This window comes from Sphaeramia orbicularis, chromosome 18 (genome assembly GCF_902148855.1).
Source record: "Sphaeramia orbicularis chromosome 18, fSphaOr1.1, whole genome shotgun sequence".
NCBI lineage: Eukaryota > Metazoa > Chordata > Actinopteri > Kurtiformes > Apogonidae > Sphaeramia > Sphaeramia orbicularis.
In genome coordinates this window covers 43,924,609-43,947,514 of record NC_043974.1, presented here as the reverse complement: position 1 = coordinate 43,947,514, position 22,906 = coordinate 43,924,609, and the positions used below count along the sequence as shown (strand labels likewise).

The window sequence follows — 22,906 nt, the reverse complement described above, 5'->3', positions numbered from 1 at the left end:
CCCAGGGTTGGTGCTCTCCAGGCTTCCTGGTCTCCAGAGCCTCCTCCTACTCGTCCTCCAGCAGCTGTAACAGCAGTGACGTCTCCCCCAGCAGTAGCTCCCCCAGCCTGGGCAGCCAGCGCAGCTCCCCCCTGCCCGGAGACCCAGACCCCGTCCCAGACCCCGGCCCAGACCCAGGCCCAGACCCAGGCCCAGACCCAGGCCCAGACCCGGCCCGACAAGAGCCCCCGAGCCCCAGGAAGAACCAGACCTCCAGCAAGACCCAGCCCCAGCCTCCCAGGTGAGTCTACATGGGTCCATGTGGGTCTGCACTGGTCTGGGGGGTCAGTCAGTGTGGAGTTCAGTGGTATCAGGGTCTACGTGGGTCCATGTGGGTCTATGTGGGTCCACACAGGTCTGTTAAACCCTCTGACCTGGTTCTGTGTCTGGTTTCAGGCAGTCCAGTACTGAGGACCACCTCCTCCCAGCGTCTCCCAGTGAACGAGAGATCGCCGTCCCAGTAAGACCTTAAACCCAGTAAAACTATAGAAGTAACAGAAAATATGAGTGAACGTGTTTGTGTGCGACAGCGTTTCAGGGTTCAGCTCAGACAGAAGTTACAGACGTGAGCAGTCAAAGGTTTCACCTGTGACTGATCAGGTTCAAAGTCATAGAGTTTTTCTTCCCAGTTTCTGATTCTCATATTTGTCATTTTCTCGACCTCAAGGTTTTTCATGTAAATTTGAAATTCACAACATGTTAAGAAATAACCCTTTTTTTCCACTTAAATTTTGCCTTTTATAACATATGTTTGTATGTTTTTTCTTCATAAATTTACCCATTACAATTAATTTACAACACTGTGAAAATTATCTGAAATGTATGATTTTATAATCTCATAAATTTTGTGTTTCCCCAAAAATTTGCCTCTTTATGGTCACAAAAGTTTACAGTTGTAGTTCCATGGTTGAAACACAGTAAAAAAAAAAAAAAAAAAAAAAAGATAAATGAAGGAAAAAAAATCACCACAACATTGGAAACAACAGTAACAACAAAAAACCACAAGGAAACCGGTGTTAAAAACAAAAAAAAGAAAAACTCTGTGTTTTGCCCCCCATTCCACAGGTGGTGGGGGGTGAACTGAGCATGCTCAGATGTCTATAGAAAGAACCAGGTCTATTCTATCAGCACAACTGGAAACGTTACCAGTAAACTGAAGTAAACAGTTGAATTTGTAGGAATATTTAAAACAAATCCTACACTCAGAACGCTCACCACAGACACATCAGGGGTTAAAGGGTTAATCAATTAAAACTGATTGAAAAAGGTGAAACTGACAGTAGGAGTTACTTCTTGACCTTTAACCTTTATTTATTTATTTATTTATTTATTTATTTATTTTGCACACAACAACAAATCCAACAGTAGGATCAGTAAAGAAACTACTTGTGCAGGTGATAATTAGAAAACCTCATGGTGCTTATAAAATTAAACTCATCTGTAAATTATGTTCTCTCTCATCTATATGTGTGTATTTGTTTTTATGTGTGTATTTGTTTTTATGTGTGTATTTGTTTTTATTAGTGGTTTTCATATTTTCAGATCCAGGTTGGGTTGGTATGGGGGGGGGGGGGGGGGTCACCACTGGTTCTGGGGGGGGGTGTTTATACTTTGTGTCACAAAATCTTGAATCATAAAATGTGAATTTCTTTCTTTTTTTTTGTATTGTACTTTTGGAGATGCACAATGAAAATAGAAAAAAATAAAATAAATTAAATTAAATAAATCTCACCTCATTACAGCATTAGCATAAAGAAAGACAAAAGAAATAAAACAAAACAAAAATATAAACAAAGAATACACATTGTACCTTTAAACTAACCCCCTCCATGTGACCTCTGACCTCAGGAGGTGAACTGTACTCTGTTCCTATTGGCCGGATACGTTAAATATGGACGTCCCTACGCCTGGATTCGCTCCAACCACGAGCGTCTGGTCAACATCGGAGGCACTGATTCGCTGGTGAAGGACACGCCCATGAAACTCAAGTCCATCTCCGACTGGCAAACGCGAGGTACGGAAACGACGCACGGAATCCAAACGGGACGCGCTCCGGTTATGCAACGACACAGTTTTCCATCAGTTCAATCAGACGCAGATGTGGACGGGCTTTAGTCGCCATGGAAACACCCTGAGGGGAACTGGACCTGAACGCACCACGATGGCAGGTTCAGACGTACGATCTGAAGTCAAATACTGTAATAATAACAACATGAGGAAACAACCACAGATGTGTCTGCTTTAGTGTAAAAAATATAAAGAGCAGAAATAAATATTCCAACATTATGGGAAACATGAAATAACATCATAACTAGGGTGGTCCAATAATTTGAGAAAAAAATAAATTCAATGAAAGAAGTCTAGGCACCTTCCCAAATTGTTCCAAATGTCACTTTATTTTATTTTGCAAAGTTTTAGGTTGATATATTCAGTGAATGGCAGTGCTCAAGATAGGTCAACCTCACAATGTATTTTCAATATTGTCATATTGTGATAAAAAATAATCACAATTTTAGAGAACTTTTCTCTCAGATGATTAACTAAGAGCCTCAATCTGACTCAAACTACATTAAATAACCATTTGCTAAGTTGTATTATCCAAAACAAAAAAGGAAACAATTAAAATAAAATATTTATATTTAGAGGGCTAAACCGACAATGCGTACACTCATACTGACAGATGTTTGTTTTTCAGCCAGTTGTCATGTACTTTCTCCAGCTTTTCAGTGGCATGTTTCTTCAGAGTTGTCGGAATAGATGCATTTTGCCACACAGCCAAGAGCTCGTCAACTGTCTCATCACTGGCACTTCGGATGGATTTGCTCTCCTTCAAATGGTGTGGAAACGCTGCAGTACTTACTTTACAGTCGGTAATTGTATCTTGTAATAGTCTCTCTGTCAGCATAGCCAATCAAATAAATGTCATTAGTTTGTCGTGTGGATGCCGTAGTGAATGATCTAAACTCAAGAACTGTGGAGAAGACGAGGTAGGATGGTTAGAGGAAAGATGACATCTTCAGCACTGCCTCCTTTTCACCCTATCACTTAGAAATTTTGCGTAGATACACGTTTCATTGAAACAAACAAATTGAGAAGGTGCCTCGGTTACTACAATGAAGCTGGATTTTCTGAACCACACTACTGACCCCCCTGGTTTTTCGCAGGGATCCGTGTTTGGGACGTGGTCAGTGAGCTGGTGTGTCTCTGCACCGTCCCCTCGCCGTCCAACCCCTTCGCCCTGGACATGCGTTACGTTAAAAGTCTTCCCCTCCCAGACCGCTTCCTGGTCACCGGGGCGCTGCTCAACTTCCTGGAGACGTACGTGGTTTACGGAAACCGCGACGAGATGCACTACGACAAAGGTACGCTAGGGCACAGGTGGAATCAAACTAAACAGAAGTGAATTAAAGGTTCATGTCGTGGATTTACCTTAAAAATATTCCTGGAATTTTAACTGATCATGTGTCGAATTCTAAAATATTAGACGAGTTTTCAGTTAATGATGTGAATGGAGAATAAGATCAAGAATGAACAAACTAAACCATAACAGCAATGGTGTCAAACAAATGAAAACTGAAAACCACCAAAAGGGCCCCAGGCTAATCTGTGTATTTAACCCTTCAGTGACGCTTGTATCATATATGATACATACCCATTAAAGGCACACAGCTACTTCACTAGTTGCTCATTTAAGTTCTTTCCTGCTTTTTCCGATTATTTTCCGATTTTTTTTTTTAATTTATTCTGTACTCCAATTTTTCCATGTTTTTTTTAAATATAGATTTGTTTTATTTTGCACTATAATTTTTCAATCATTTTACAATTATTTTGTAAGAAATTTTTCAGTCACTCTTCAGATTTTTTTTATTTTGTACCAGAGTTTTTCCAAACAATCTATAATTTTTACTTAAACATTATATTTTAATTAAGTTTAGTAACTAACATATGTTTAATTTACCTAATCTAAATTATCGATTCAATTATTTACATGAAAACAATCATACTTGCATTAACCATAAAATATCAAATAAACATGTTTGATTTTATCGACCCTCTACATTTTTATTCCTGTCAGTAGGTGGGGCCCCGTAGACTGCTTTGCCCAGGGGCCCATAATACTGTTAAGACGGCCCTGCAATCCAGTCCATAGAATGAAAAATGGCACTTTATATATGAACAATAAATGATGTTAAAATTATTTTAATTCAGGTTCCACATTTAGACCAATATGATTTAAAGTAAAATAATAACATAATAACCTATAAATAACAACTACAAATGTTTCTTCATGTTTTAAAGTGAAAAAAGTAAAATTACATGATGAAAATGTTTACATCTACAAACTAGCCTTCACTAAATCAGTCAAAACCCTTTATTTTAAAATTACATTTTTGTGCATGTGTGTTTTTTCCAGATTTTTTCCTCATATTTACACAACAGTTACATTCACACATGTTCACTGAAACATGTGAAGCATAAAGTTGTTTTTAAATCACAAAATATATTAGAAATAAACTGAGTAAAAATGAAAATAAATAATGTGAACTGCCTTCATAAGTTATATACAGTATGTTCAGTAAATAAGGTTTAAATCTGTCCAGTGTGATTCCAAACAACCACAAAAGACCTGAATGAACCCACAACAGCCCACAGGAGGGGCTCACAAACCACATGGACCACAGAAACCACATGGACCACAGAAACCACATGGACCACAGAAACCACATGGACCACATCAACCAGATAAACCACATGGACCACAGAAACCAGATAAACCACAGAAACCACATGGACCACAGAAACCACATGGACCACAGAAACCACATGGACCACAGAAACCACATGGACCACAGAAACCACATAGACCACAGAAACCACATAGACCACAGAAACCAGATAAACCACAGAAACCACATGGACCAAGGAAACCACATGGACCACAGAAACCACATGGACCACAGAAACCACATGGACCACAGAAACCACATAGACCACAGAAACCACATAGACCACAGAAACCACATGGACCACAGAAACCACATAGACCACAGAAACCACATGGACCACAGAAACCACATGGACCACAGAAACCACATAGACCACAGAAACCACATAGACCACAGAAACCAGATAAACCACATGGACCACAGAAACCAGATAAACCACAGAAACCACATGGACCACAGAAACCAGATAAACCACAGAAACCACATGGACCACAGAAACCACATGGACCACAGAAACCACATGGACCACATCAACCAGATAAACCACATGGACCACAGAAACCACATGGACCACAGAAACCACATGGACCACAGAAACCACATAGACCACATCAACCAGATAAACCACATGGACCACAGAAACCAGATAAACCACAGAAACCACATGGACCACAGAAACCACATGGACCACAGAAACCACATAGACCACAGAAACCACATAGACCACAGAAACCAGATAAACCACAGAAACCACATGGACCACAGAAACCACATGGACCACATCAACCAGATAAACCACATGGACCACAGAAACCAGATAAACCACAGAAACCACATGGACCACAGAAACCACATGGACCACAGAAACCACATGGACCACATCAACCAGATAAACCACATGGACCACAGAAACCACATGGACCACAGAAACCACATAGACCACAGAAACCACATGGACCACAGAAACCACATGGACCACAGAAACCAGATAAACCACAGAAACCACATGGACCACAGAAACCACATAGACCACATCAACCAGATAAACCACATGGACCACAGAAACCACATGGACCACAGAAACCACATGGACCACAGAAACCACATGGACCACATCAACCAGATAAACCACATGGACCACAGAAACCAGATAAACCACAGAAACCACATGGACCACAGAAACCACATAGACCACAGAAACCACATAGACCACATCAACCAGATAAACCACATGGACCACAGAAACCACATAGACCACAGAAACCACATGGACCACAGAAACCAGATAAACCACAGAAACCACATGGACCACAGAAACCACATAGACCACAGAAACCACATAGACCACATCAACCAGATAAACCACATGGACCACAGAAACCACATGGACCACAGAAACCACATAGACCACAGAAACCACATGGACCACAGAAACCACATGGACCACAGAAACCACATGGACCACAGAAACCACATGGACCACAGAAACCACATAGACCACAGAAACCACATGGACCACAGAAACCACATCAACCACAGAAACCACATGGACCACAGAAACCACATGGACCACAGAAACCAGATAAACCACAGAAACCACATGGACCACAGAAACCACATGGACCACATAACCCAGATACTCCATATAAACCTCAGCTGAAACCATGAACCATCTGAACAGTTTTTAGGTTTTTAAACATAAACTACTCACCCATCGTTGACTCTGGTCATATTCCAGTCAAACACTGTTAAAAACGTAGATCTGATCCAACACTGAACCTGCAGATCCTGCAGATCCTTCAGACTCACACATGTTCCTCATCTGGATCTGATTAATTCACCTGAACCCAGAGGGAGACCAGGGTTAGTCCAGCAGGGGGCGCTGTTTGGACACATGTGGAAGCTCCAGCCTCCAATCAGAACCAGAATAAGAACCAGAACCAGAACCAGATCCTGAATTAGAATCAGAATCAGCTTCTGTTTCTGATTGTTTTTGTTTATGTTGTTGTTTCAGTGGTGGAGGAGCTGAAGCCTCTGCGCCGTCTCCATGTCCGGTCGCTCCTGGAGCTTCAGCGAGGCAGAGAAACGTCCAGACTGACCACGAGTCCAGCTGACCAGGACTCGGCCGGAGAGGAATGACCACACCCACCTGGACTGGTGCATTATGGGAAAAACACAGTGAACAGCCTGTATTTTAATGAGTTGTTCATGTGTTTTAAAGTAAAACCTGAGTTTTCATGAGTGTTCATGCACAGACTGAACACACAGTCTACACCAGGGGGTCAAACATACGGCCCGTGGACCAAAACCGACCACCAAAGGGTCCAACCGACCCCTGGGGCCTGGGATGAGTTCAGGAACGTCAACAGTGATAAAGTCAGTTTAGCTCAGTATGATCTTAAATGTGTCAGAACAATAAAAAAAATGAAAACAATGAAAAAAAACCCAAACTGTCTATTTTTATCGCGAGCCGGTCTCACTCACTGCTCTGAGTTTTAACTGATTCTTTATAGTACAATTATATTGTGTTAAAAACGTGTGTATCAAATTTGATACTGCGGGTATATAAGGTGCTTTATAAAAACGCCCAGTGTCGCAAAATGTTTTGTTTGGATATTGTTAAAAGGTCGAATAAACATCTCAATTCCCCCCAAAATAATTTTGAGGGTAGTTTTTGATGGGTCAGGTTTAACAGGGTTAATTATGGTTCTAAAAGCCAATCTGACCAGAGCCAATGAGTTATTTATTTATTTATTTATTTATTTATTAACCCGGTAAAGCCTGAGCCATTAAATCATTGACAGAAAATTCCAGTTCTTTGAAACTGGAGCCGTTATTGGTCCTTCTGAACAACCAACTCAAATTTTTTTTCAAATATCAACTTCTATGTATGAGTTTCAATTTTCTATCATATTTGATCCATCAGGTCTCAGTGCTCAGATATTATTTCTGAACAAACAAAAACATAATAACACAAACATGTTTAACAAATAGTTAATTCTTTTTCTAAATGGTCCCAGTTCTTCCTCCCTCCTCATTAATGACAGTCTTGTAGTGTCACTGGAAAGGCCTCTGGTGGATTATCTGTGTATTGCATGTTTTTAATTGTTTACATCAGGTTTTTCATGACAAAAAATATCACACTTATCATGTAGAGGGCTTCAAATCTCATGTATCAGATATGATACATTTGGCATTATAGGGTTAATGATATATTTTACTGAAAAAGTCACCTTTATTGTTTTGATCAAATATCTTCTGACTTTACTCTCAGCTTTTATGAACACCTTTATGGTCAGTCAATTAAATATGAGAAATAGAGGACTGTCACTGGAAAAAATTTAAATTTTTCCAGATTTTAAAGTGCTTTTATTGGTTTTTAAAAGTCTTAATGGTCTTAGCCCTATTTATTTATCTGATTTGCTTTTAACATATGAGCCCTCTCGGACCCTCAGGTCCTCATCTCTTAACTGTTCCTAGAGTCCACACTAAGACTCCGGGTGAGGCCTCATTCAGCTTTTATGGCCCCAGACTATGGAACAGTCGACCTGAGGACCTGACGTCCGCTGCCAGTGTTCATATTTTTAAAAGTAAACTCAAAACTTCTGTTTAGTCTAGCTTCTAATTCAACTCTTACCATAAACTTTACTTTGTTGCTTGTATTTTTATTTACAACTGCAGAACAGTGGGGGGTTTTGTTGTGAAGCACTTTGTGCTACATGTACCATGCATGAAAAGTTCAATAGAAATAAAGTTTGATTGATTGAAATTATAAATGCAGAGGATAATATTATAATAAATGGTGATAAATCACCTAGGAAAGGTTAAATATAGACAAAAATTCACTTGGGAACTGCCACAAAAGTCACACTGGGTCTTTATGGGTTTAAAAAAAATAAAAAAAATTCATTTCCATACATTTTTTTGTCAAAGCCACATTGAGCCCCAGGTTGTCCACCCCTGGTCCATACCATCTACAGCTCTTACCTCCTACACTTTATTGGAGTCACATGCATTAAAAATGTGACGACACTGCAGAACTGCTGTGGGAAACCAGTCACATGACAGATTAAAAAAATCCCAGGACCTCTGGGCCACCCCCGAATCCACTCCCACTCCCACTCCATGTTCAGAGACGCTGTCGCTGGTTCACTCCGGCCAAATATAACATCTGAAAACCTGGAAATGAAAGCCATTTATCATGACTGAGTCTGAAATACAGAGAAAAGCCAACAAACATGTCATAGAAAAAGCTTTAATAGTTCATAAAATACATAATTAAATATGCACATAATGACGAAACAGTACAGTGATAAAATGTCGGAGCAAACCTCGTTTTGAGATCGAAGTTTGGGATGAAAGACACGAACATAAAAAAAAAAAAGACAAAACGAACAGATAAAAACCTAGTGGCACATCAGTCCAAACCACAGGCAACTGTTAGCTTAGTTTTGGTCCAAAAAAAATTTAAAAAATTAAAAAAAAAAAAAAACACTAACTGAGGAGTGATGGTGCATAGAGGCAAAAGGTCCGAACCATCCTCTGTCTGAAACATGTGTAAACCTTAACACCTTAATCGCCGTCATGAGAGCGCGTTATGCAACACTGCACATATCTGAGCCTAGAAGTGTCACTTTAATGCACCAGGGTACGTTGAAAAAAGGGCGCAGAGGGAAGGCCGGGCTCAGGGTCCAACCACATCGTATCATTTGGCGCCGAGGCTGTTGAATATGCAGAGTCACGGTCGGTTTCGGGGCCTTTAAGACCAGTCTGGGGCTCAAATTTCCCCCCCGGTCGGAATGCAGGTGCACGGACACACATTCCACATCGAGGCTCCGCACGGGAACACAGCGTTCCCAGTGTTCGGATGCAAACACTCCCACCCCCCACCCCAAAGGCTTTCCACATAAATGCAAATGCCGCCGTGGACAGTCGGGGGTTGTTTTTCCTGGGGTGGGATTCTGTTGACACTGGGTTTTTTCATTTCTAATTCAGGCGCATGTTGGTTATAATTCATGGACATAAATGACCTTTTGAGATGTTGAGTTTTACAGATTCAGCACCAGGATGAAACGAAAAACAACCGTTAGCATCAGCAGAACTTGGCATTGAAAGGAGTAAAAATCGCACCCAGATTTTTACTGTTTATTTATTGACTGATTTAATGTTGCCTTAAGTGTTCATTTTTACACCTCAATAGTCAACTTTCAGTTTTCTGGGTGATATCACTCAATAAACCCAACAATCGCATACAATCGGCCTGTAAAAATCCACTATTGGTTGACTTCATGATAAAAACCATTAGCATCACCAGAACTTTGCCTTAAAAGTAGTAAAAAATAATTGCAAAAAAATTTGCACTTAGAATCACCCAGATTTGATTGATTAGTTTATTACGTTGACTTAGGTGTTCAGTTTTACACTTCAATTGTCAACTTTCAACAGTTTTCTTGGTGATATTGCTCAATGAACCCAACAATCGGAATCAATCCGCCTGTAAAAATCCACCTTTTGTCAACTTCATGATAAAAACCATTAGCGTCGCCAGAACTTTGCCTTAAAAGTAGTAAAAAACAACAATTCGCACCTAGAATCACCCAGATTTTTGCTGTTTATTTACTGATTGACTTGATGTCGACTTAAGTGTTCATTTTTACACTTTACTAGTCAACTTTCAACAGTGTTCTGGGTGATATCGCTCAATGAACCTAACAATCGATACGATCGGCCTGTAAAAATCCACAATAGGTCGACTTCATGATAAAAACCATTAGCATCATCAGAACTATGCCTTAAAAGTTGTAAAAAAAAAAAAAAAAAAAAAATTCGCACCTAGAATCACCCAGATTTCTGCTGTTTATTTATTGATTAATTAATTTATTATGTTGACTTAGGTGTTCAGTTTTACATGTCAATAGTCAACTTTCAACAGTTTTCTGGGTGATATTGCTCAATGAACCCAACAATCGATACGATCCGCCTGTAAAAATCCATTATTGGTCAACTTCCATTTTAATTCACTTCCGAAAAGACGCGCTGGTATTATTTGGAACTATTCATGCACCTTAAGGATAGAACATGTACAATGTCAATAAAGTTCTGGAAACATTACAAATATCCATTCATGTAAAAAAAAAAAAAAAAAAAAAAAAAAACAGCAACGACAAACATGTTTGTGCCACAGGGTTAAAAGAAAATGTAAAAAAAATGATCAAGAGCTTTAGCAAATGTCAGTTAAATAAAAATGACCTTTGAAAATCAACACTTTTCCAGTTGTTTGTCCGTTTAGTCGGTCAGACCGAGCTCTTGGCCGTGGGTTTAAACCAGTCCAGTCCTCATATGGTTGGAACTGGTCACCAGCGGGGTCTCGCACCGCATCGGACACTTCCATCGCAAAAGTCAACGCGACCCGGCATCGTCCAAAAACCGTCCAATCGCAGCCACTCGCTGGTCATGTCCACACCCTCCCACAGGTCGTCATGGTTCCACTTCCTCAAATGCAGTCGTCGAGGTTTGGTCGTCGGATGAACGGGGGTCCGGCGGAGGTTCAGTTCCAGCTGTCGGAGGATGAGCCCCTCCTGGTGACGGTCCTGAGGGGGCTCCGAGACACCGAACCCCTCTTCTTCCAGCGAACTGTGGAGGAAACAGCAAAAGAAGTGAGTACAACATAATAAATGAATAAATCTGGAACTAATCATAAAAATATAGACCATTTTAGGTCAGGTTCCACATTCAGACCAGTAATGGATCAGATTGGTTTTAGTGTGAAACAGTAAAATTACACGATAAAAATATTTACATCTACAAACTATCCTTGAAAACATGTTAAGAACCTGAAATTTATTAAGAAAAATAAGTGCAATTGAAGGATACAATTCATATATGACTAATGAAAAAGGAAATGACACAAATAAATACTTATGTATATGAACATAAGTGACATCGTCATCAGCGTAAAAAGGTAGTTTTAGTAATTATTGATATATTTGGCTGAAAGTCACTTTTTCTTCAGCTTTGATATAATAAACTTTGAATTTACTCTGAGCTTTAATGAACATCTACATGATAAGTGAATTAAATATAGAAAAATACAGGATTTACCCTGAAAAATGCAAAATGCAGAGGATAATATTATAATAAATGGTGATAAATAACTTAAGAAAAGTTAAATGGAGCGAAAATTCATTTGCAATGCAAAAAAGGGGTGTCTGAAAACAAGATAAAATATTAAATCTGAGGAAAAAGGTACTGAAAACAAGATTTTTTGAATTCAAATTGTTAAAGCTAGAAATAAACATGTCTACAGATGTAAGAACACTTAAAATAAGAAATTAACTCTTAAAACAAGATAAATTATCTAACCTTTCTATATCCAAGTTTGTTTGTTTTTTAACACTTTCAGTGCCATGGGCCGATTAAATCGGCTTTACGAAAACAACCTGTAAAGTGCCACGGGCCGATCAGATCGGCTTTGGAGAACACGCCACATTTGTGTACAAACAAACCATCCACCCCCATTTCTTTCTCACATTTCGATGACGTTCTTTCTGTGTCCCCCTTTTGAGACCAAGCAGACGGGAATTTGAGGTCACGCGACCGAATAATATTTTTATATCTTTTTAATGTTTCTTATTCTCTGGTGTTTCATCAGAGGGAGCCCTCCATGCCGGGGGGCGGCTGTGGACTCCGGGGGCTGTGGCGCCTTCTCTCACTGGGGTCCGCTCCTTTCTGGTGGGTGAGGGTCCCAGTTGGCCCTCTCCCACTAGTTGGGATGCGGGGCTGTGTTGCTGGTGCCGGGGTCGGCGGCTGCCTCCTGGTGCGGATGGCTCCCTGAGACAGCGCCTCCTAAATTGATGTTTTACTTTTACTTGTACATTTTTGTTCTGGTCTACCCGTGCTCAGTCAGTCTTCTTAAGTATGTGTGAGCTTGTGGGTTTACATGTATATGTGTGTGTGTGTGTGTGTGCGGGTGAGTGGGTGGGTGTGGGTGGGGGGCGGTACTGATTTTTAAACTGATATGTAAAGCACTTTGTGCTACAGTTTTTAATGTATGAAAAGTGCTATATAAATAAAGATTATTATTATTATTATTATTATTATTAATTATGCAAATTACGATCAATAATGAATCGGCTGCGTCCGGTGCGTTTTGGATCTAATCAGCAATCGGTCGGATGTTACCGAGTGGTTTCCTGCAGGATTCTTCAAATATTATGAAAACGACGCGAAATACTGAAAAACGGCCAAATTCTGTGGCACTTTTAAGGCTTATTAGCCCCTTAACTGTCTGGCACTTAAAGAGTTAAATTTGCAGTGTGGGAACTGCCACAAAAGTACCACTGGGTTTTTATGGGTTATTCATAACATATTTCATGCATAAAGGGAACAGTGTGTGTTGTATGTGAATAAATGAAGCATCCAGAGGAAGAGAAAACATAAGGAGCTGCAGTTCTACACAATGACACAGCAATAATAATAATAATAATAATAATAATAATAATAATAACCCGATGATGCTAGAAATTAGATACTGAGCCTGTTTCCATGACGATACTAATCCAATAACGGTTATAATCAAATCATTGTAATAATCAGATCTGATGTGTTTACATGCACTTCAGAAATACGATAATCCATAAACCCTGGTTTCAGTTCATTATCGGATTTATTTCAGAGATCGTACATGATACGTAGTTACGACAGAATTAAACTTCCTGCTATGGTCTTCACCTCATATTTTCTACGATTTTAACAGTTTTTCCACATGTTCAGACATAACAGAACTAAATAAATAAGTTTAACACTGAAGACATCGGGAGGTACTGTTAATTGAGCTAGGTCCTGTATAGCATGTATGTGGTTTTTGTTTGGAAATTGTAATGAATGGTTTTTAGTTAATTGTGTTGTTTGGTCGTTTTGTGTGTGGGTGTTTTTGATAATTTGTGTATTGCAGTGTAAAGACATCTGTGATGGGTGTGGACACCAGGAAGAATAGCGATGGCCTAAGATCCAAATAAACAATAAGAAATGACTCCTAACAAAAATACAACAGGTGGAGACATGTGTAAAACTATGAAAACCAGTAGAGCTGCAACCGATTAATCGACTCAAAGTGATCCAAAAACAATCATTCAACCACAATTCTCCTGAATCCAAGCTTTGTTTCCTTCATTTCTCTGCTGTTAAACATTGGTTCCACTGTTGTGTTTCACACGGACGCTTATTGTGACGCACAAAGAAGCTTCAATTCAGAAAAACTGCAATAGAATATTTCCCTTCAATCACTTCTAGTCGACTAATCGAATCGTGAATTTTTGCATTCACTTCAAGCACCTAATCGATTAATTGGTTGCAGCTCTAAAAACCAGGAGATGATCCTGTTCAAACTACAGAGCCCAGTCTCCACGAATTAAAAAAAAATATCTCAATAAAACCGTTATTGAAACCCAGTACTGGTGTAAATGTAATGGGTTCAGCGGTTCTGTCGGTTCTTCTCACCTTTTCCCAGACTTGCCGGTAGTGTGGAACTCTTGGCGTTGGCCAGGCCGTTGTTGGACTCGTCCATCCGTTTGTTCTTGTTGTCGGGCTGCAGCGTGGCCGAACCGTCCTGCTGCCAGTCGCTCAACGCCTTCTGGAAGGAATGCGCCAAACAGGCCGTCATGTCCCTGGCCCGTTCGGCCCGGCTGCACCAGAACACCCGGCACTGCAGCTGCTGCCCGTGGTGTTTGCAGATGTACAGGAAGACGTTGGGCCGGTTGGCATCGGCGGCGCAGTAGGCGATGTCCTGCAGGTAGGTCTTGGTCAGCTGCCGACCCGTACTCAGCTCCTTGACCTCCACGTACCTGGGCCGGACCACCAGGGCGTGGTCTTTGCTCAGCTTCTTCCCGTTAGCGATACCGTCCAGGAGGTGGTTGATGGCGTCCTGGGCCTGTTCTCGGTCCAGAGAGAAGATCTTCTCGGTTCCCAGGTAGTGGACCTTGAACAGTGGGTCGCCGTGGGATAGGGACTCGGTACGGTCGCGACGGAAGCGACGCCGAAATGCCGCCGGTGAGTTTTTAAGGGTCTGCATGAGGTGGAAGGTTCCCAGAGACATGTTGGGATGGAAGTCCGATCCTCTGGGAATGGAGCGCTGTTGCATCTGAAAGAACGAAGATAAGGACGCTGACGTTAGAGGAACAGTCATCAATAATTCAAAGAAACAGACGAACAAAGACAAAGGAGTCATCTCTAGGGGTGTAAGAAAATATCGGTTCTGCAGTATATCACGATATTTCATTTCACAATACTGTATCGATATTAAAAAGTACTGCATCAATATTTTTAGATATTTATTCAAATGCAGATATGGTGGAGGTTCATTTTTGTTTTGTTTTTTTTCTTTTTTATTATTTAACACTTTTATTAAAAGGTGCGGGACACTTTCATTTACCAATTTTTCATCAAATCTGTCAAACCTCAGTCATATCCTCAGTATCATGAATCTGTAAGTCTTCCTGTGATTACTCACCTGAATCTCTTGCATTTCGGTGAACAATTTTAACATGCCATCCACCAGAAACAAACCCATGTGTTTACATCCAGAGCCGGGAGGGAACTCGGGCATCTTCAGAATTTTTTGTCACGATGTGCATTGTGGGAAATGGAGGCTCACGCTGCCTTTGCTGGCGGCAAGCTAACATGGTAGCCGCTAGCATTCCATTGTCACAGCCTGCTTACCAACATGCTAATAGGACAGCTTTCAAAACGCTCTAAAACGTGTCGATTTTTAATCAATGAACACAGTTAAATACATTTGTTGTGTTACAGGCCGGTGTGTCTGTATGAAACATGATTATTTGTTACACATTTAAGGCTGCAGGGAGGTTTGCCACAATTCACGTCGCGACAAAAAATTCCAAAGACGCCCGAGTTCCCTCCCGGCTCTGAACGTAAACACATGGTTTGTTTCTGGTGGATGGCACGTCGATATTGTTCACCGTAATGCAAGAGATTCAGGTGAGTAATCACAGAAAGAACATTTGAACAGGATCTGAAACTGTAATGTCTGTAAAACAGAATTTCAGTTTGAACACGGAACATTTTGTGATATGGCATTAGATCCTGTTGCGATCAAATAAAAATGTGTTTAGTATTTGTGCAGATTACTGGTGTAATTCAATTCTTCAAGGAAATAATCATTTAAATAAAAAACAGCCTTTTTAACAGTATTGTGATATCTCGTATCGTGATCCTAGTATTGTGATTTGTATCGTATTGCCAGATTCTTTCTAACACACAGCCCTAGTCGTCTCATAAAACTGCTCTGAAAACCCTGGATTTCAAAGAATCAAAGGTAGTTGTTCCAGTTTTTATTCAGTTCCACCAGTGTGTCCTTGAAGAAAAAAAAAAACATAAACAACACTGTCAGCACAGCTTGTTCTGCAGCGTGGAAAAGAACAGATGCTTCCAAACAGGATCAGTTGCAAAAGTGACGCATTTCAGTGACGAACATTCATTTACTACAGACGCCGGCATTAAATATTTACTGTGAACTTTCACTGAACACGACGATAAACTGGAACAAAGTCAGCCTTAAACTTAAACCAGCACACGTTCTCAGTAACTAGAGCTGGTGATCGGTTTAGATATCTGAACAAAGGAGCTGAAAACAGGACTTCCATGAAACCAGGTAAATAAATACAAGTGTGAATATCAAACATAGATACAGGACTGAGCAGCAAGGTTTATCTGGTGAGTCCAATTTTATATTAAACTGACACCATGTCCTTCTGGAAATAGAGTTTAGGGTTTATTTTTTTCTGATATTTTCTATTATAATCATGTATTTAGAATGTATTACAGACACAACATCGACCGGTAAAGAGTTCCTTGTACGTATTTATGGTTCTGGTTCTGAATATCAACTATTGGAGCCAATAGCAACACTTGTTAAATATCGTTGATGTCGATTAATCAACATGAAAATTGCAGATCAATGCATCTAACGGAGATGTTTATCGCATTTATATTCACAATGAACAATTTACAAGTCGATGTGTTGCATTTGGTTAACTACACATGAAATTACTTCCATTTTTGACCCATTTAATGGACGTTTACGCCTTTATTTTTACATCTACAGCTCACAGACTTACAGTGAATGAAATCTACTTAAAGTGCATTTTTTCTGTGCAGAAACTGACTGATTTAAAAGTTAAATGTGGGTGTTTTTGGTCCATGTTGCCCTTTAATCATTGTTTCAATGAGCCATTATAGTCTACTATTATACTATACAGACACCATGTCCTTATATAAATAGAGTTTATATGTATAGAGTTCCTTTTTTCTTACATTTTCTATTTTATCCTTGTATGCATTTACGTACTTCTGTTTCTGAATATCAACCATCAGAGCCAATAGCAACACTTGTTAAATATCGTTGACATCAATGAATCATTGTAAAAATTGCAGATCAGTGCATCCAATGAAGATGTTTGTTGCATTTCTGTTCACACTGAACAAGTTACAAGTCGCCGTGTTGTATTTGATTAACTTTACATGAAATTACTTCCATTTTTGACCCATTTAATGGACGTTGACGCCTTCATTTTGCCCTCTACAGCTCACAGACGCGCAGTGGTTTCTTATCTGTGCAGAAATCCACTGATTCAGACGCTGATGTGGGTGTTTTTGGTCCACGTCGCCCTCTAATCACCGGGTTTTCTGGGAGTTTTATAGAACGTTGTGACCTTGTTAACTGGCCTCTTATGCAACGGCGTCCTCTGGCCTCCCATTGTGTCCCATCCTCCGAACCCTCACTAGCGCCCGTTCTCCATTGTGTCGCGCTTTATTTTTTCCCCCTTTCTCTTTTTTTTGGCCCATTCTTTCAACATCCTCGATCCCTCCTCAGAAGCCCAGAACCGCCGACTGTTCCGCGTCGTCGGCCATTGTTAGCGCAGGAAGCAGCTTCGCATTCCCACCAAAATATTTTTTCTTCAAACAATGGCGTTCTTTGACCGGTGTGTGACATCGCACAGATGCACAACAGAGCACATGTGTGGTCCACAAACATGCAAACACTCCACTTTCACTTCCAACAGGTGGATTTTCAGCCCGGGTTACTGTCAAACCTTCCATTTCCTGCCAATGAGCACAAGATTTGACTCAATAATTTAAACATTAGCCTCCTAGCATAAGTGCCTAACTCATGCACAAATGGACAAAAGTATGTGGACACGTTGAATTCAGATGTTTCTTTTCTAACAGGGGTCTGAGATAAGAAACAATAATGACTAATGTCAGAATATAGTTTTATATTGAGATAAACATCACTGCATTGTTAGTTTGGTTTAAAATGTTATCTTTGCTTCCAAAATGCCTCAGATGTTTGTTTTTTTTTCTCTCAACATTTTATTTAATCCATGACTATGATTTTAAATGTTCGTCCTCTAAATTTCTAAAATATTTTTCCTGCTCTGACTGAAATTATTTTCTACCACAACTAACATCTACTTTCTTCACATCTCCCATTAAACTTTAGGGAAATATTGATGTTTATAAACTAAATGGACAAAAATACTGGGACACATGTCTACAGCTGTAAAATGTCCTGTTCATGAGGATTTGAGATACAAAAATATATATGTCGAGGCCCAAAACGGAATCTGGCCCCATTCAGAATCGGGCCGGCCCAGAATGGAATTCTATTCTAGGCCGGCCTAGAATGGAATCCTGCTGCTATAATGTTATTTTTATACCATGTTTAACGCAAATGATCCATAATTCCATAATTTGTCATAATTTTACATTTTCAGTCTTACATACCTTGAGTAACTATTGTCAATTTCAGTCGATTTCACTGTACCATATATTGGTGGGGAGTACCACTAGGTTCTATTTGTAAATAAAGTGTATTATAGTTTACAATTAAAATGTTGTTTGTTTCATTTTGTTTTCACATATTTGCAAATTCCATGTATTGATTTTTGTCATAATTTAGATCATTTGCATTAAACATGGTATAAAAATAACATTATAGCAGCAGGATTCCATTCTGGGCCGGCCCGATTCTGAATCGGGCCAGATTCCGTTTTGGGCCTCGACATACACATCAATATTTCTTTAAAGTTTAATGGGAGGTTTTTTAGATAGATCGATAGATAGATACTTAAAGTTTAATGGGAGGTTTTTCTTCCTAATAATAAAAAATAACCAAAATAATTAACAAAATGAACAAGAAAACAAAAAAATTAACCACAAATGGACAAAATAATCAAGAAAATGAGCGAAAAGACCAAAAATAATCAATAAATTAAAAAAAAAAACAAAACAAAACAAAAAAAACAAAAACAAATAATCAACAAAATGAACAGATCAATGAAAATATTGATGTTTCTAAACTATCTGGACAAAACTATTGGGACACATCATGTCTACAGCTGTAAGAGGTCCTGTTCATGAGGATTTGAGATACAAAATATATACATCAATATTTCTTTAAAGTTTACTGGGAGGTTTTTCTTCCTAATAACCAAAAATAACCAAAATAATTAACAAAATGAACAAGATAATCAAAAAAATGAACCAAAAATGGACAACATAATCAAGAAAATGAGTGAAAAGACCAAAATAATCAATAAATTAACAAAAATTAACCAAATAATCCACCAAATTAACAAATCAATGAAAAATATTTATGTTTCTAAACTATATGGACAAAAATATTGGGACACATCATGTCTACAACTGTAAGATGATTTGACACAGAAACATCAATATTAATAATCAGTATCATATTTATTTCAATATAAAACTACATTATGTCATTTGTCATTGTTGTTTTGTATCCCAGACCCCTGTTAGAAAACAAACACCTGAATTCAACATGTCCACATACTTTTGTCCATATAGTGCATGATTTGGGTAATTATACTCTGAGGCTAACATTATGTACGCCGTCAAACTTTCCACCCTCTGACATCTGATTAAACATTGACTGGTGTAAAGTCCCTTCAGATCCAGTTCATTCTGTTCAATGTGGTCCTGAAACGCTGATTAAATGTCTCATCTGTTTGGTTAAATCAGTTAATTTGTAGAAAAGCACAAGTAAAATCCACCAACTGCTTATTTTAATCTATGACAGATGCATTTGTCATTTACAGAAGCCTCACATACAACGAAAGAAAGGCCTTGACCTGCTTTAGTCCTGTTTGCACCGCATTAAACATTCTCATATTCCATTGAAAACTAAAAAATTAACATGAGATGATGAAAAAACTGGGATTATGTTAATACTTTAGACAGAATCAGTTACAAAATTCACTGAAATGTTTGTTAAAATGCTAAAAAAAAAAGTGCTTGATTGTAGCTTTTTTAAAAATATTTCATCAAAGAAAGCATCAAATAATAAGGAAACACATTAAATGTATTTCTAGTCTATTTTAAAACTCCTTTAAAACTAGTCTAACTAGAAATCATAACCAAAACCACACAATGCAACAAATAACATTAAAAAACCCTGAAATTCACATTAAATTAGCACACTTTAGACTGAATATCAGCATAGAGACTCACACTAGAGGGAATCAGATCATTAAGACGCTTAAAAAAACATCATATATTTAAGAAAAACTCAATAAAGTGACGTTTTTTTCACTTTTGAAGGATTCACTTATCATTTAAGACGACGTCCCACTATAATGTAAGACAACAGAGGCATTTTTGGTTCATATTTAGTTCACAACATTTGCCAAACCTGCTCTAAATTTGCCGACTCAAGGGTTATTTAAGCCTCTGAAGGTTTAATTTCAACACAATGAAATCAGACACTTTGCACCACATCCAACACATTCCTGGTCAACTTTGCAGCATTATTTGTCCGTCTTGAAACACCTCAGCATTCATTTTTTGATGCCGAATTAACAAGCAGAAACTACATATTACTAATAACACCTCAAACATATGATTGTCAACGAATAAATGAACGAAAATGCAAAGTAAACATTAAATTTGCGCTTTCTTGAGTGAAAATCCGCACACAGTCAAACACTAGAGGTCTTATGGCTCATGTTTCAGTCACAATATTTGTCAAACATTTGTAAAATTTGCATCTAATAAGTTGTTTTAGCCTTTAAGGGATTAATTCCAACATATAATTAAACCAGATACACTTGATTTACCTGATCTACACCTTTTTGGGCCACAGTAAAACACATTTGCAACCGACTTTGCAGCACTATTTATCAGTTTGAAAACATCTCAGCATTTTTTTTTTTCCAAGCCAAATTAACAACATAGACTAGAGATCACCAACAATACCTAAAACATATGCTTTTCAACAAATAAAATATTAAAGAAGCCAGATAAAGATTAAATTTGTGCATTCTTGAGTGCAGATCTGCACATAGTCAAACAGTACAGGTCCACTGGCTCAACTTTCATTCACAATATTTGTCAAAAATCCATAAAGTTTGCATCCAACAGGTTATTTTTAGCCTCTGAAAGATTCATTCCAACATAATTAAACCAGACACACTTGAGTCACCTGATCTAGACCTTTTTGCATCACATTAAAATGCATTCGCAACCAACTTTGCAGTACTATTTATCAGTCTGAAAACATCTCAGCAATTTTTTTTCCCAGCCGAATTCACAAACATAGACTAGACATCACCAACAATACCTCAAACATATGCTTTTCAACGAATAAAATATTAAAGAAGCCAGATAAAGATTAAATTTGTGCATTCTTGAGTGCAGATCCGCACATAGTCCAACAGTACAGGTCTCCTGACACAACTTTCATTCACAATGTTTGTCAAAATCCATAAAGTTTGCATCCAACAGGTTATTTTTTAACCTCTGAAAGATTCATTCCAACATAATTTAATCGGATACTTGTTTCACCTGTTGTAGACCCTTCTTGCGTCACATTAAACGCATTTTAAGTCGAATGAAAAACGCAAAAATGCAGTTGGTTTTTGATGCCGAATTCTTTGCCAAACCTACCGAAGAATAAATATATGTAAAAAAATATACAGAGGAACCAGTAAAATAAACATAAAAGTGCATTAAATGTTAAATAAGGTCATTTTAGACGGTGATTCGGTGCGTCTTACCTGTCTCATGCACCCGGCGTCCTCCTCGTGCACCTCCTTTTGGACCTCCTTTTGGACCTCCTTTTTGGACCTCCTTTTTGGACCTCCTTTTCGGACCTCCTTTTGGACCTCCTTTTGGACCACAGGCTGGACCGCCGTTTGGACCTCAGGTGAGACTTTTTCGCGTCCTCTAATAAAAAGCGTTCGTGCGTAAAACCCCTGAGCCGGTCCACGCAGCTCCGTCCGCGTCTCCTCCTGTGGAAATACGCCGTGGATGTGCGTCAACGCGCGGCTCCTCCTCCGCCTGATTCACGCTCCTCTGGATCCGTGTGACGCGTGGGTCTGAACTGATTCACAACCCGTGGGACGACGGTTATAAACGGAGGGGGCGCGGGCTCGACAGGGGCGGGGACGCGCGCAATTATTGGCGTCGGAGCGGTGGCTGAGGATGAGGAGGATGAAGAGGAGGATGAAGAAGAGGGGGAGGTGTTCACAGGAGAAGAAAAGTTTACAGTCAGGTACGGGAGTGGGTGGGGGTCTTCAGATATCTGGAATAATAATAATAATAATAATAATAATAATAATAATAACAATAATAACAATAATAATTTTCCAAAGCAACTTACAGGGGAAAACCAAAATTAAAAAAAAAAAAAAAAAAATGATAATAATAAAAAATAAAACAAAATAAACTAAAAGACAAGAATGGATTAAAGATATAAAGCAGCAGTATAATTAAAAACAGTGTCGTACAGAAGATTAAAAGCAAAATTATAGACTAAAACTACAAGAATAGATTAAAAAGACATTAAAATAATAATAATAATAATAATAATAATAATAATAATAATAATATTAAACTATAAAAAATATTCTGTTCCATGTCCATTAAAGCACTAAAACATTGGATTGGACTCAATATTCATTATTTTCAGTCTAATATTTTAAATTTTAATGGTTTAATTGTCCAGTTTTTTTTTCATTTCAAACATTTTCCTTTTGTTGTATTTTCTACTGGAGTAAAAAATGTCTAATTTGATCCTTTAACACTTATTTTCCTGCTGT

The 22,906-nt window shown here is 38.8% G+C and overlaps 1 protein-coding gene across 1 annotated transcript; it reads right to left on the bottom strand.

The window, feature by feature from the left end:
• Positions 1-9,005: 9,005 nt before the first annotated feature.
• LOC115439062 (low density lipoprotein receptor adapter protein 1-like) lies at positions 9,006-22,174 on the bottom strand. Its single transcript, XM_030162958.1, has 3 exons — positions 21,863-22,174; positions 14,265-14,904; positions 9,006-11,399 (listed from the first exon to the last, which is right to left on the bottom strand). The coding sequence occupies exons 1-3, from the start codon at positions 21,869-21,871 to the stop codon at positions 11,314-11,316; spliced, it is 735 nt and encodes a 244-aa protein (XP_030018818.1). The 5' UTR covers positions 21,872-22,174; the 3' UTR covers positions 9,006-11,313.
• Between the last annotated feature and the right edge of the window lie 732 nt (positions 22,175-22,906).

Excerpts from the sequence above, each read along its gene's own strand:
- LOC115439062 (XM_030162958.1), bottom strand. Across the intron at positions 11,400-14,264 it reads ACCGGCAAGTCTGGGAAAAG|TTCGCTGGAAGAAGAGGGGT; the intron begins GTGAGAAGAACC and ends TTTCCTCCACAG.